Source organism: Schistocerca gregaria, chromosome X (genome assembly GCF_023897955.1).
Source record: "Schistocerca gregaria isolate iqSchGreg1 chromosome X, iqSchGreg1.2, whole genome shotgun sequence".
Lineage (NCBI taxonomy): Eukaryota > Metazoa > Arthropoda > Insecta > Orthoptera > Acrididae > Schistocerca > Schistocerca gregaria.
Genome location: NC_064931.1, coordinates 256,606,569 through 256,622,817, shown reverse-complemented (window position 1 = coordinate 256,622,817; position 16,249 = coordinate 256,606,569). Strand labels below are relative to the sequence as shown.

Below are 16,249 nucleotides of genomic sequence, written 5' to 3'. Positions count from 1 at the left end.
ATTTAATCCACTTGAAAATGCACTGCACAAGAAAAAGTGCACTACTGTGCCAAAATCAAGTGTTACAAAAGCAGCACTCTCCTTGAACTGTGTTGTTGCAGAATATCATATTTCAAACTTATGAAATTTAACACCAATGTGGACCCACCACCTTATCTTAATTGAGAATATAGCGTATTTGCCATTTGTTAGTCATACGAGTAAAGGTCTAACAAATGTTCTTGCTAACAAAGAGGAACAGAAAGGTTTGAATATGACACCACCATTTGCTTATATTCATAAAATATACCATTTTCCGAAACACACACACACACACACACACACACACACACACACCTACCTTTCACCTCTAACAATGATGTGGAAATTAGCTAAATTGGACCATGGTTCAGTGGCCACAATGAACTGTTCGTTTCTCTATGTTCACAACATGTGAACATAAAACCTCATTCTCACACGCTATATTTCAGCAGAACAATGTCAGGCTTCATGTGGGGAGTAATCTGCGAGCCTTCTTCGTAGAAAGAAGATACCTATAATTCCTCGATCTGTAATTTCGCCCTCGTCACCCATTGAACATATTTGTGATACAGCTGACAGGTAACTCGCTTGTCACAATTTGTGGCAATTGCAGAAGGGAGAATTGCCAGGGATCCTATGATCCCATAGCACAACATTTTGGGGCTCTGGTTGCACATGGTGGGGACTTTGTAATATGCTCACTTCTAATTGTCCGGATATGTATAGATATGTAATCTTAATCATTTGTGTAGTCTCAGGTACCTCATTTGTGGCACAATATTAATTTCAGTAACATGCGACTTTCACGATGTTACACTGAAAGTGTTCCAGAATGTTCCAGAGTTCTCTACAGAAGTCAAAAGATTTGTATTCAAGGTACAGTTCAGCTTACAATTTCAATATGCCTTGTAGGTTTGTTTATATTGTTTATGTGCACTAACGGTGGAGAATATAGCATCAATTTATTTGCCAAATTTTGCATGCATTTCCTATTTCTCAATATCTCACTAGTCAGTTCTGTAATGGCTACACCACAGCACCATGCATCAAGTAGCTGAAGTCAGCAGATATATAAAGGGATCTGCTTTCTCATTAATGATTTTGTCAACTATTAGTCACACAAGGATGAGGTTTTCATTTTTAGTGTTTTCATATGTGATTTTGCTATTTCACCTATGGTACCTGTTCGACTACAGATTCACATGCCTGTAACAGGACAGCTATATAAAAATCTCTAACGAAGTTTTACACTTAATGAACTTGACCTGAAACAGTTATTCAGTGTTGTGGGCAAGGAAACAAAATTCCCGGATTTTTCCTGGATCTCCCAGTTAAAAATACATTTTCTCCGAAGTGAAAATACACTTTTTCCATGTTAAGTTACAGTATACCTTCCGTCATAACAGTAAAAACTTATCAATCCTTTGAATGGATATGGTTTTATACTGCAGCGCAGAATTTCTTGGCACTTTATAAAACGAAATTCAGGGGGAAAAAACAAGTTTAGGAAATATCTTTGATGCTCAGCAACATGTAAGCTGCATATTTTCGTATTATGAAAGTATAAATTAGAATTCAACCAACAGGAAAAGTTTATAGTTTAAGTTAATACACATAGTGATGCTACATGAAAAGAAAAGCTTTCACACATAATATTTGTCTCTAAGATTAATCTACAAGAGAAGCTAAGCTTTCACATATAATGTTGATCTGTTTAGCACACATTACACTTTAATATACATCACACAAATACGCCAGTAACATTTTTAATAGCGCCAAAAATCTCTCATCTTCTGGGCCCAAAATTCTTCTAAATGGCTCGTCATCAAAAAGTTGACTTTTAAATGAGAGTAAACAATCTGTGATTTAAGAAATTTATCGTACATTCTCACACATCGTTCATTTTGTGTAAAAGGAAATTAATTTTGAAAATAACACTTTACGAACCACAATTCACAATATTTTCCTGCGACCTGTTAGATTCATCTCAGCAGCTGCCAGAGTGTACCAGATAAGAGGCGTCACCGCGCTTGCGCAGCTGCGGTGACAAAGGAAGCCCGTATGTTCGTACATGTAAAACATTAAAAGCTCTTACTTACATTATGTCATAAAAGAAACAAGACATCAGAGGATACTCCAAGAGCGTCAGAATTTCGTGAACCACACTAAAATGCATAGTTCACCCAATGACGTAGGCCTCGACCTGATATTAAACTTTTGGGTGTAGTTTTTGGGACATAAATTTCCTTAGTGTGCCAGTACTGTATTATCTCACATTTGGTTCTTTATTATGGCATACTCCCATATGTGCTAAAAGATGAAAACGTGCACTTGAAACGCAATGAACAGTTGAAACTAGCCAATAGTGTGGAATTAAACACTTCGTTTCAAATAAATTTACTGCCTCAGCAGGAAAGCTTAATAAAAGCCAATTTTCTTTAGCAAACCGACAAAAATAACTTTATTGTTCTGCAAGGCGATTAATGCTTGACTGTCAGAAAGGTGGAAATAAAAATAAAATAAAATCCGAAACTAGTAACATATTTTAGCCTTCCATATTATGTGAATGTATTTTAATTCACTCGATAGCTCTCAGCCACAGAAATCCGTCTTGTTTTCATTTGACGTGAGAGCAGTAAATGAAGAGGAAACAGAAAAAAATCACTAAATGTAAACACGGGTCTCATCGAGAATCACTGACTTTTGTATATATCTGTGTGTGTGTGTGTGTGTGTGTGTGTGTGAGAGAGAGAGAGAGAGAGAGAGAGAGAGAGAGAGAGAGAGAGAGAGATCTGAAGCTGGGAATATGAATATGACATTTGTTGTGAAAAGTCACATCCACTATTAAGACTTAAATATTTGCGTGAAGTTTTACTGAAAAATTTGAAACAATTAGAGCATGTGTTGAAGACATAATTAAAAACTTTTTTTCAAAATATTATAATACAAAGTAAATGACTAGATTATAATAGTTTAGAAAGGTGGCACAGAGTACCCCTATCCCTTGGTATTGCGAGGGTTAACAGACAGCATATTTTGAAACAGCCCCTCCCCAACATATGCAATGTAGAATACATTCCTCACTGACAGTGGCTCCAACACTAAAATGAAATTCACAAATAGCTCACAGAGAACACTAAGAAAAAATTACTGTACGCAGACGGCTGTCCTTTTTTAACATATCTGTCAGCAGTAAGACTGTAGCAAAATGGCAAACAAATGCCACTCTCTCAGTTTTTGCACATTTCAGCTGACCAGAATTTCCCTTTTTATTCCATGATGAACCGTTTTCTTTACTCATACTCATGTTTTAGCATATTGTGTTCATCTAGCAGAGTTTTTCCCACTTCAGAACCTTTCCCCACAGGTGTAGGCCACACACAGAATACTAACTTTCTTGGAACGTCAGCACTGCGAATAACTACATACTGGACTAATTATCATCCTCTCAGCACATTCTCTCCCTTGATGGTACAAGCAAGACTAATTCTGCGCTGATCTGCTGAGAGAGAGTAGCAAGAAATGGATATGAACTTAATACAGAATGTGTGTGCCAGTTTCAAGTCACAGGGAAGGGAGAGCACAAAAAGTCTGTACACATGCGGAAATGGCTCTCTCAATGGGTGAATACAATGACAAGACACAAACCACTTAATTATGCTGCTGTAAAGCAACTGTGGTCTGGTTGTACTCTTGAAAATTAACAACCAATTATAATAGTAGTCTGAATGGACCTTTAGCTGTTGAGTGTGGTGATTGTAATGTCCGAAACATGTTGGGGCATATTTAATATGTCACTCTTGCAATGCTTATGTATTAAGCTGTTGATCTCATCTCTTGGTAAAGGTCCCACTCAATGCATGGAGCTGTACATTCTCTGGCCCAATGAAACACCTTCAAAGGATTTGTTGTTAGAGGAAGTGGACACCCAAACTACAGAACTATTTAACAGCCCCACGAAAATGTTCCAAAAAAGATGTAGATTTTTCATCATAGTTCATGATGGGCACAATCCTTACTTGTGTGAAGCAATGACATATTTTGCTTCCACATGGTACTGCTGCAACTGCAGCTTACATTTTGTTGTTGTCCTGTTTCCATCTATGGTGGAGAGTTCCTGTTAAAACGTGTAAAAACAGTACACATATTCTGAAGATGTTTTGACACACCAAACACTACAGTGATCATATTTTTAATACACTATATGAACATTGTTTATCAACTGCCAAGCAGTATACTTTTCAAAAATTATATAGAAATTTAATTTGATACATACCAAACATCGGTCCCGTGATCTTTCGCCTCTAACCTTTTAGAAGCTTTGAACACCTTCTTCAGTTCGTTTAGTCTCCTTCTTTTAGCTAACTTTTTCTTCAGTTCTTCACTGAATCGTGCGCGGTCAGGTCCCCTCGTATCCTCATCCACCTCCGCATCTACGTCCCCAAAGTAATCCGCTTTTTCGTCGTCCGCAAAGTTTGCCTCCTCTTTATCTTTGTCTTTATCAGTTTTGCGTTTTTGTCTCCTTTTCCGTCGTGGCATTTTTTAAATTCAAATTCTCAAACAACACTGCAACAAAAGATATTTCAAGATAAACAATGGGAAACTTCATGTGTTCTAATGGTTACTGAACAACAGTAATTTACTGTTAAAAGTTACCAAGTAACAGAAGTTAACCACTGGGTACAAGTCTATCATTTGAAAACACGTTGCTACCCAAATTTGTATATTTGGCACAGAGAAAAATTCCAGTGTTCCAATGATGATGTCATTAAAGACTAGGCTATCAGTCATACCCTCTTCAAAGGAATCATCCCAGAATATACTTCAAATTTTTAACCAAGGAAACTAGAAACTAGAACTGGTGATTAAATACTCTGGAAACAAACTTGAGCCTTATCTGGAATAAGGAAAGTTCTCAAAAGTAAGCAAATATCCTGTAATGTGACAAATTGCCTGTTTGTTTCTCTCTTGCGTTTTTCGGTCGACATAATCACACTGTTGTGTTTACATCTAATACATACTCTCCAAAACATTGTGAAGTGCATGGAAGAGAACACTTCTCACTGTACCGGTTATTACGGCTTCTTCCCACTTCATTCACATTGACACAGCAGAAGAATGACTGTTTAAAAGTCATTGTGTGTGCTGTAATTAAGCTAAGCTTGTCCTTATTATCCCTATGAGAGCAATGCACAGGGCGTTTGTATATTCCTAGAGTCTTCTTATTCTACCAATAAACTGAAGTCTGGCATTTGCTTTACCTACAACTGAGCCTACGTTATTATTCCACTTCGTATCCCTAAAAATTGTTACAGTCAGGTATTTGCACAAGCTGACCTATTCCAGCTGTGACTTGTTGATACTGTAGTCAGAGGACACTAAATTTCTAAAGTGCATTATTTTACATTTTTGAACATTTAAAGCAAGTCGCCAGTCTTCATACCACTTTAAAATCTTATTAAGATCTGACTGGATATTTGTGCAGCTATTTTCGGACAGTACTTCATTATAGATAATTGCATCATCTGCAAAAAGTTTGGGGTTACTATTAATGTTATCTGCAAAGTCATTAACACACAAGCACGAACAGCAAGTCTCCCAACACACATCGCTGGGGCACACAAAAAGTTGTTTCTACAACTGGCAATGACTCTCCATCCAAGATAACTTGCTGCACTCTCTGTACTAAAAAATCATTAATCCCATCACAAATTTAACTTTATACACCTTATGACCATACTTACGATAAAAAGCATAAATGTGATACTGAGTCAAATGCTTTTCGGAAATCAAGAAATACTGCATTTACTCGACTGCCCTGAGTTACGGCTTTCAGGATGTCGTGTGAGAAAAATGCAAGATGGGTTTCACATGATCAATGTTTTCGGAATCAATGCTGATTGGCATGGAGAAGAACAGTCAGTTCAAGATACTTCATTATGTTCGAGTTCAGAATATATTCTAACATTACACAAATAACTGATGTCGAGGATATTGGACAGTTGTTTTGTGAATCACTTCCGCTACTGTTCTTGTAGATGAGTGAGACTGAGCATAGTTTTTTGTTACAGGGATCTACGGTACATTATAACAACAGAGCAGTTAACTCAGCCACAAATTCAGTACAAAACCTGATAGGAATGCCATTAGGCCTTGGAGCTCTATTTAATGTTAGTGATATCAGATGTTTCTTAACAACTCTCACACTAGTATCTTCTCTTGTAAGAGCCATAAGGCATCTTTTCTCTAGCATTTCAGCAGATATTTTTGATTTTGTTTTTGCAATGGGTAACTGGAGTTGGCTCAAATATTGCTCATCAGATCTTTCATGCAACGCACGATGTAGACAGAAGGCATTGATTTCAAACAAAATGATTTTTAAAGGAGAATGTTAAGCGCCCATTCGATAGAGCGGTCCCAATTTGCCGTATGCAATTTTCCTTTTACCAATACCTACTGAAAGGGACAGCAAAACACAAATAATAACTAGTACTCCAGCAGCGACAGCATCAATCTGACCTGCAATGACTGCTACCACCATGCAGCAGTGTGGCTCAGTCGCTGCTGGAGTACTGCATCTTATTTGCATTTTATTGTCCCTGTTAATTCATACCATGAAAACAAATTTTGCACTAGACAAATGTGGGAAGTATCAATTGAATGGGAATGTAAAATTACACTTTGAAAATAATTTTGTTTGTAAGAGGAAACAAACCACTGTGTTCCATCAACACTGGGTTGGTTGGTTGGTTGGTTTTGGGGAAGGAGACCAAACAGAGAGATCATCGGTCCCATCAGGTTAGGGAAGGATGGAGAAGAAAGTCGGCCATGCCCTTTCAAAGGAACCATCTCAGCATTTGCCTGAAGTGATTTAGGGTAATCACGGAAAACATAAATCAGGATGGCCGGATGCAGGATTGAACCGTCGTCCTCCCAAATGCGAGTCCTGTGTGTCAACACTGGGCATCGCATGGAAGATGTGATGGGCAATATTTGTTTGTGCTGTCTCCACCTACACACTGCAAAAACGAATTTGCAAATATCTGCTAAAATACTAGAGAAAATGTGTCTGATTACTGTTAGAAGAGAGATCCTGTATATCACTCATTTTTCCAGTGGTGCAAGAGTTAAATTGCAGTAATATCCTTTGATTTTCTTTATATTTTTGTTTCCTTCAGAATTTTTGCTTTTGCCTTGCTATCCTCAATTTCAGTTCTGGTCTAATCATGAGTGTCTGGACACTAACTTTGGGATACTATAGGCTGTTGCAAAAAATGTTCAAATGTGTGTGAATTCCTGAGGGACCAAACCACTGATGTCATCAGTCCCTAGACTTACACACTACTTAAACTAACTTAACCTAACTGACACAAAGAACACCACACACACCCATGCCCGAGGTAGGACTCAAACCTCAGGTGGAAGGGGTGGCACAGTCCATGAGTCCATGACATGGCACCTCTAACCGCTTGGCCACTCCATGCAGCCGGCTGTTACAGACGACGAAAGTTTCCTTGGGTATTGTGAGAGATAGTTCGATAATATTCTGCTATGTTAGTCACTGAAGGCTTCAGACATCACACTTTTAACAGCCAAATGCATTTCATTCAATCTATCTACCTATACCCCTACACTTTGTGTTTCACTTATTATGCAGCAGTTTCTCCCTCTTTCAAGGTATCTTTACAGTGACTGTATACCACTCCTCTCGACGGCATAACATTTTGAGTTCCTTATTGAGATATGACCCTACTGCTGTTTTATCTAGTTAGCTGATAATATAAATCCTTCTACTGTTTTAGGTGCTGTTTATACTTTGGTAATCACTGTTGCTAACTGCCTCACAGTCAATGATACCAATTTCTATGTGGACATTCTCTATCAGGTCAGGTCTATTAATTGCTATTAGATCCCATATATGTCCATTATCAGTGGGCTTCTAAACAATCTGTTCTAGGTAGTTCTCAGAGAATTTATTTAGTAGGACACCTCGTCACACACACAACTTACAAAACAGTAATTTTCCCAAAATATTGAAGGTGCTTTAATTCCACTCCAACGATGACACTATGATTGGGAAACTTACTCACTAGTGAACTTAGGTTTTCTTGAAAGTTTTTGGTTACATCTTGAGGCAAGTCTGTTGGTCAATTCAATTCTATTTTTATGCCCGAGTCTTGCACAAACGATCCCACATACACCAATTTCTATCTCAGCGGATTTGAGTCTCTTGTCTACTGCGACAAATACACCAATTCTATTTATTTTCCATTTGCCTAATCCTTTTAAAATACACTTCAGTTCTCCCCAAATGTCTCACTGCAATCAATTTTGTATTTTAACCAACTTCCTGTGTCCAATACAATGTTAACTCCACAGCTCTTTCGGAGCACTTCAAACTCGCATATTGTTATGAATGCTTTGCTAAGATTTTAATGCTCTCACCTGTGGGGGACATCTCTGAATTTTATACTGAAACTTCCACCTCCCCTGCAGCTATCATTACCTGGACCGGATGGAGAGTCATATAATATAAAAAACCCTTGCATGTACCCTACACACAGTAAGCTAACTGAGTGGCAGCCTCTGATCGGCAGTGCACACCTGACCAATTTAGGAGGACCCTACAGTTCTCAACCTTATGGCACAAGCTCAGAAAGTTGCAGTGCAACTTATCACAGAATCCACCTCTGTGGCTCAGGCCATTACTGCACACCTGTAGCACTCGACCCGGGGGTAAACTGATTCGAATACTGGTGGTTGAAAAAATTTTCACTGCCAGTATTTGGTAGGCTAGGGGAGGAGAGGTGGTGGCATGAAGTTCACAGACTTTGCACCAATGTCATGGTTTAAATACCAAACCTCTCCAAAGTGTCTCATGAAGCGAGGGCAAGTCACACTATTGACTATGATCTGTCTGTTGGATAGGGACATTAAGCTCGTCACCCCCAGGTGGTATTCATAAGGAGCAGGCAATGTGCCGACACCAAGTTTCATGCTCTCCCATCTTTCATTATCATCATCATCATCATCATCATCATCATCATACAAAACACACACACACACACACACACACACACACACACAAACACACACACAAACACACACACACTACATATGTGTAATATGACAACAATTGGTAATGCAGCATGCTGTCAATAAACAAAAACTTATCACAGAGCCTTTGAAGTGTCTTGACTAAGAACTATGGTGCCACAGTCAGTTCTGGGAAAAATTCTGCAGATTGTGAGTTTCCTTAAAATTCTGTGTGCAAGACTGGTATCTTTAATCTTCTCTGCCAGTTGCTGGAATGATCCAAGTATGACCCTGGAGCCCAGATGAAAGGCATCACTTGTTCCAACACGCACGAGTCAGTATTTGACTGGACCCTGTTTCCCCAATGACTGTCAGAACAGCCTCTTCAGTACACTGAATGAGGCCTCATGCATAAACACTGAGTGCAGCTGGTGTTTCTTCCCTCCCATCCCTTGCTGCCATTTCCCTAAGTGGTACCACCACATGCCATATGTTTCAACTGCTGATGATTAACAGATCCCCCTAACTTTTTGCATTTGTTTCCTGCTGACACAGTACGCTTCCCAACAGGTAAAGTAAGTCTTGAGTCTCACTGGCTCAGTTTCAATTTCAGTGAAAGATAGCACCTCAAACTTGTTGGTTATATGGATTGATATAGCATCTCAAAGTTCTCCTTTGGGCCAGTCTCACTTGTACAGCGTACCAAGTGCTACCATTAACGAGCCACTCAATCGAATGGTCACTTAGCGATAGATCTTGTACTTCCTGTAGAGCAACAGGATATACATAATAGGATAATAATTAAGATATCTTTGATATAGCCGGTACACAACTCTTGGAGCTCTCCCAACACATCTGTTACAGCATCTTTCAATCATTTGAGTAACCATGGCAATTTCCAACTGCTTATTAATGTCAACTGACTCCCCTGGGTTCAACAAAAGCATTCACAGTGGTGCTGCTTTGTGGATGATGCAACCTTTTACAGAACACTAAACAAGTAACTTTATTTAAATAAGCTTGGCAACACTTTTTCTATCAAGACAAAAGAAAAAAAAAAACATAGGATAAAAGTTATTAATTCCTGAAACTTTTTGAGGTTACAGTCACTAGAAAATAGCATTAATTTACAATAAATGCAGATAATATAAACTCCTTCTAAAAAGAAAATTAAATGCAACACAGTATGTTAGTTATAATAGTGTTTAAAGTAATTGAATTGCATAGGCACAGTTACTACAAAATAAGTTATGTATCACACTCTTAACTTGGGGAAATTCTGAAAACTGTACATTTATTCATGACAATATACACTGGAATTTGGGCTGAACAATTCTGTAAATCACAACTGCCAATTTGCTAAAATAAGTTTCAAACAATACTCATAACTTACGAAAATTCTCAAAAATATATAACTGCACACATCCAAAAATGTTCAAAAACATACTTATTTTTTCATGTAATTATACAATGTGTTGTAACACTGTATTGAGATCGTGCATGATCAAACAGTGTGCAATACAAGTGCTTCCACATCCGGCCTGTGCTGTGCTATGTGCAAAACAGGCCAATATCAGCCCAGCACACCGGGCCCTGCACCTCATTTATAACAACTTGCTTTTTGTATGATCACCTACGAGACTGTATATTAATGTGCACTATATAGTTCTACTTTGTACAGTGCTATACTTCATTCAGTGTTACTGTGGACCTCTTCATATAAAAGCAGGATAAAACTTGGTTGGCGTTACTTCTGATATTGCGTCTGTACAACGTTACAACATACTTGGTGAAAAGTGCAGTACTCTACTCTGTGTGTTTCATTTCTCTGGTTCAATATACAGCCAACTTGTCTATGGAAGAAGTTCTCCAATCCCATGCTGAACAACGAGCGAGCTCCCACAGATCAGTTGCAGGCTCTCTCTTTAGCACTAAATAATTTGGCAGCCTTGCTGACGCACCAGGTTACACTGCCGTTGATGCAACCCCCACCATTTCCTCAGTATGATTCTACGGAAGATTGGGACGCACATGGAAAATGCCTTTGGCAATGTTTTCAAACTTTTGGAGTTGCCAACCCCAATTTGTGCAAGGCTTTATTTTTGTCGTAGACTTCTCTTCATTTTTATCACCTTTCATGTCGCTAACTAATTTTCAGGAACCTGCCAGACCTTTTCTGATGAAATGTGTCATTTGCTCTCTAATTATCATTAAAAATGTACTCAACTTATTGCCACTCACATTGAGTTCTATCACTGTCAAAAGTGGCCGTTACAGTCATGCAGAGTTCGGGCAGCGAAACTTCATGGGCTTAGCCATTGTTGCCAGTTTGTTACTGAGGTCCACTATGACTCATGCTTATTCTGATGGTCCGTGGTGCTATCATACGCCTGGTCCATTATAGGGAAGTTTGTGAACGTGCTTCACAGTGTGGAGGTCCCTCTCTCACAGATGTTCTGAAAATTTCACAGCCTTTGAAAGTATCTAGGGCAGCAGGAAATCAGATGGAAGCATAGTGTGAAACACTGACCATTGCTTCCTCTCCTCTTCAGCCACCATCAGTTAGCTCACAGGTGAAGGTGACGTCATGGCCATGCAACTGCGGCCTCCATGACACATGGAGCAACACCATACTAAGCAGCAGCAGCAGCCACAGCCACGTGCTCGTCTTTCATTGTGACCTTATTGTTTTCTTAAACATGAATGGACTGTGTGCCCAAAGCAATGGGTGGCATGCAACTATTGTGGGGGAAAAAAAGGGGTGGGGGATATATTTTGTCTGTGTGCAACTCCCAACCTCCTTCACCAGATATGAACAGTGTTCCCCTAGTGATGGCAGCCCCAAACAAAGTCTACAATGAAGTACATGTGATGGACAAGATGTCAAAAATGCAAGTGGAGACTAGTGCAGAAATGACTTTGTTAAATTCCAAAACCTATGTGGGTCTTGGATCACTGGTGTTATGCTATCTCTTGTCAGTTGGAAAGTTACAACAAATAATGAAGAACCATATTGGGACAGCAGTGTACAAAGCAGTTGTTCGGCCTTTGACCTTTAGTAGGGGATGACACCCACACTGAAAACTTATCTGGGTTAGACGCCTTCAAAATTTTTGGGTTCTCTATTTCTGACTAAGTGCATCTGGTATTTGCTCAAGTTGTGTACCAATAACTGGATGTGCTCTGCCAGGAATATTCTCTCTGTTTTCAGATAGTTTAGGGTGTGCTACCGAGTTCAAGGACCACATCACAATGAAACCGACAGTGTGCTCCTGTTTTATTCATGCCTGTCAAGTCCCAGTATCTTTACAGGATCAAATCAGATTAGAATTAGACTGACTTACGTCTTTGGGTGTTATAACTCCTGTCTCCTGTAGTGCACAGCCTACTCCACTGGTAATCATAAATAATTAAAAAAATGAAAATAAAAAAAATAAAAAATAACTAGCTAAAAATAGCCTTCAGATCTGTGGTGATTTTAAAGTGTCTGTAAATTTACAGCCTATTATTGATACCTACCCCTTACTCCATCCAGATGAACTCTTAAATGGCATTCCAGGGGTGAATATTTCTCCAAAACAGACTAGTTAGAAGCCTATTTATAACTGCTTCTGGGGGATTCCACATGTGACCTAGTAGTGCTCACTCAAAGTTATATCAATACCAGCACCTGCCGTTCAGTGTGGCTTGCACCCCTGAAATTTTCCAATGATTATTGGAGCTATTCACAGCCTCTGTGCCATGGTGCATTAACTATGTGGGTGATATTGTGATCTCAAGTTCCTCAAGAGATGATCATTTACAGAACCTTCATGCCCTGAACATAGTGCTACAGGCTGCTGATTTTAATGTTGATGCCATTACAGCTTTGCCACATCCTACCAATGTAAAGAGTTGCAAACTTCTGGAAAGATTGCATACTGATCGTTCTGAACGCTCTATTGTGTACACTTCCAAAATTCTGAATCAGGCACAACAGTGCTACTCACAGATACAAAAAGACACCCTTGCTATTGTGCATGCTCTCAAAAAATTTCATGTTCATTTATACAACTCTAAGTTTCATTTGATTACTGATCATAAACTTCTGGTTTCTCTTTTCTATTCTTCAGCATCTTTACTGGAAAAAGCAGCCCATCCTCTCCAATACTAGGTTCTGTTTTTGTCATACTATAACTACGAGATTCATTTCCGACCCACAGCACAATACACTAATGTGAATGTTGTTTCTTGAATACTGATTGGCCTCAATCCAGCATTTGATCAGGCTGAACCTTTTCTTTTTCTTTAAGCCCAAAACATTGTGGATAGTTTTCCCATTACCAGTTCTCTCATTTCAGTGGCTGTCACAGCCGATCCTGTATTATGTCAGGTTGTTCAATTTGTCCACCACGACTGGCCAGATAAACCACCAGGCCGAGTGTCAGATCGTTTGCATAATTATTATGCTCTCCACCATCGACTCTCTGTTCTTGATAAAGTATTATTGTTGACTACTGAAGAGTTGGCACCCAGAGTTGTGAGCCTGTCCACACTGTAGTGGAGCGTCGTGTGCCTTCTCCATCTGAACCATTGGGGTGTTTCACATGCAAAATTGCTCGCACACCACAATGTGTTTTGGCTAGGTATTGACAATGAGATCACCACATGTGTTGTGACAGGCTGCCTGCAGTATGCCACCAATGAAGTGGCACAACGGGTCTCCCTTTCCCCATTGTCCTCCGCCCTGCAGTACTGGGAATGTATTCATGCTGATTTTATGGGTCCGTTCCTTAACTCGTTTTGGCTTGTAGTAGTTGAGGCTCTTAAACTTTCCTTATGTAGTTCGCTGTCCATCCACGTCCATGGCCACTACACTCACGGCCCTCTCAAAGATCCTTTCCTTACAAGGACTACCATATATGTGCTCATGATGGACAATGGTCTACAGTTTGTGTCAAGATTTTGAAGATTTTTGTAAAAAAAAGTGGCATCAGGCATGTTATGGACCTTCTCTTGCATCCTAGTCCAACGGAGTGGCACAGTGACTGGTCCCTGCATTCAAAACTCGATGAAAATATATGTCACTCAATATTCCCGCAAGTAAGCCCTTGATAGGTTTTTGAATTTATATAGTTTCACCCAGTGAAGCTGCTTCACAGCACTAGCCCCATACACTGCTTCATCTACTCCGGCCAACTCCTGGATACCCACCGGCACCTGCCTTGCAACGATTACATCTGGGCTCCGCTGTCTGAGCCCACAGGATTGGCTGCCACCCTAAGTGGATACCAGCAGTCGCCCATGCTGCCAATGTCGCCACCTCTGCATCATGTGAACCTCCAATGGCTTGGTGCAAAGACACTACAACCAGCTCCATCCCTGTGTGACCGATTGCACATCGAAGTGCCCACAGTCACTGCAGCCACCTCCACCAACTGAGTGTCCCAGCACCTGTGGCGCATTCTACGCTTCCTCCAGCTATGGTGCCATCTTCGCTCTGGATGCCACCACTGCCAGGCAGAGCAATCAGCACTGGGATGCATCCATTTCCGCTGCCGCCATCTTCTATGCTGCTTCCATCGGTGAGTGCCTGCTGGGATGTGGACATGGATACACCATCATCATTACCAGTGCTTCCTTCGCGACCACATGCATGGGAGTAGCAGCCGCATCTGTCAACACCCGAGCCATTTCAGACCGTATTCTCCTGTGACAACACAACACCTGCTTCAAAAGTGGTCACCTACCCACGAAGACATGGACATCTCCTCAGAGAACACTTTTCCCCAAGGGGGAATGAGTATCATTACCATGTAGTGTAAACCCGCATAATCAAACAGCATACTATAAAAGTGTGTGCATATCTGGACTAGAGAGGTCGTCTCGCAACCTGGACAAGGTACGCCAGGTCCTCAACCTCACTTACGTTTACTTGCTTATTGTATGCTCACCAATGAGACCGTGTATTGATGTGTTCCATGTTTAAGAGACTTTGTATTGTTCTATACTTCATCCAGTGTCACTGTGGGTCTCTTCGCGTGGAAGCAGAATAAAACTTGGTTGGTGTTACTTCTGATGTTGCATCTGTGCAACATTACAACACAATGAAATCAGGCAATGATTGTTTTTGAATGAGAGTTACGTTGCCAGAAGTTTCTAAAGCACAACTGATGTTTACAACTGACATCATAGTATGAATTTTTCTCAGTACTTGGAAATGTTCGTAAATACATAATATATCATGATACACACTAGTTTTGACACAGTCATTTTAAGATTATGTAAAAAAATATTAGAATCTAGACTTTTGAATAGGCATACAAATATAACCCACATGATCTCACATTAAATAAATTGAAAATTTGAAAGTCAGCTGATCTTGTTAATAAATGCACGAATTGCAGTAATTTTTTTTACTAAGCTGATTTTGCAACATCATCTACAACTGTGAAGCACTAATAAAGCACATTTTCCATTTCATGTGGCTAAAACTGCAATTGCAGGTGGTTGGTTGGTTGGATTAAAAGAGGGGGAAAGGGACCAAACTACGAGGTCATCAGCCCGTTCTTCCAAATAAAACAATGTCCCAAGTCTGAGAATAAAGCAAATGAGACTGACAACACAAAATGGAATGAAAAGAAAAATCACAAGAACAATGAAGAGCAACAAACATGTAAATGGACATAAGGGGACCACAAAACCACAGAAATGCAAGAAATGGGACGAAGAGATTAAAACAACAAAGCAGATTACCATGGCTGGTTGACCATGAGTATGAAAAAAGGAGAAACCAGCCACACTCCAACACATTGAAACCTCCACCCTAGAAGCACTAGGGTGGGGGCAAAGATGGACAAAGGACATGTGCTAAAACTTAGATCAAATGATAAAACCCACCCTCTCGAATAAAACATAAAACTAAATCAGCCGATGAGGCGTTGTCAGATAAAATTAGCAGCAACGAATCCAGTAACCCAAGATTTCGTCGCTGGGCAGTCAAAGTGGGACAGTACACCAGAATATGGGCCACTGTCAACTGGGTCTTCATGGCACAGGATGTAACCGTGGGTCACCCAAGCGTGGCCAATGCGGAGCCGGCAGAGGACAACTGATTCCCTATGAGAGGCCCCTTAATGACACACAGTTTGTTGTGTGCACTGTTAGGCCATTCCGGTTCGCAAAACCGAAAAACCCCACGGTGCAAGTCAGA

The 16,249-nt window shown here is 40.0% G+C and overlaps 1 protein-coding gene across 4 annotated transcripts in view; it reads right to left on the bottom strand.

The window, feature by feature from the left end:
- The window catches only part of LOC126297610 (uncharacterized), a 261,978-nt gene that overhangs the window by 228,025 nt on the left and 17,704 nt on the right, over positions 1-16,249 (bottom strand). For all 4 annotated transcript variants that reach the window (XM_049988614.1, XM_049988615.1, XM_049988616.1 and 1 more), the window contains exon 2: positions 4,298-4,587. In XM_049988614.1, coding sequence (XP_049844571.1) covers positions 4,298-4,560 — 263 coding nt within the window. In that variant the 5' untranslated portion in view covers positions 4,561-4,587. The remainder of the gene's footprint in view (positions 1-4,297; positions 4,588-16,249) is intronic.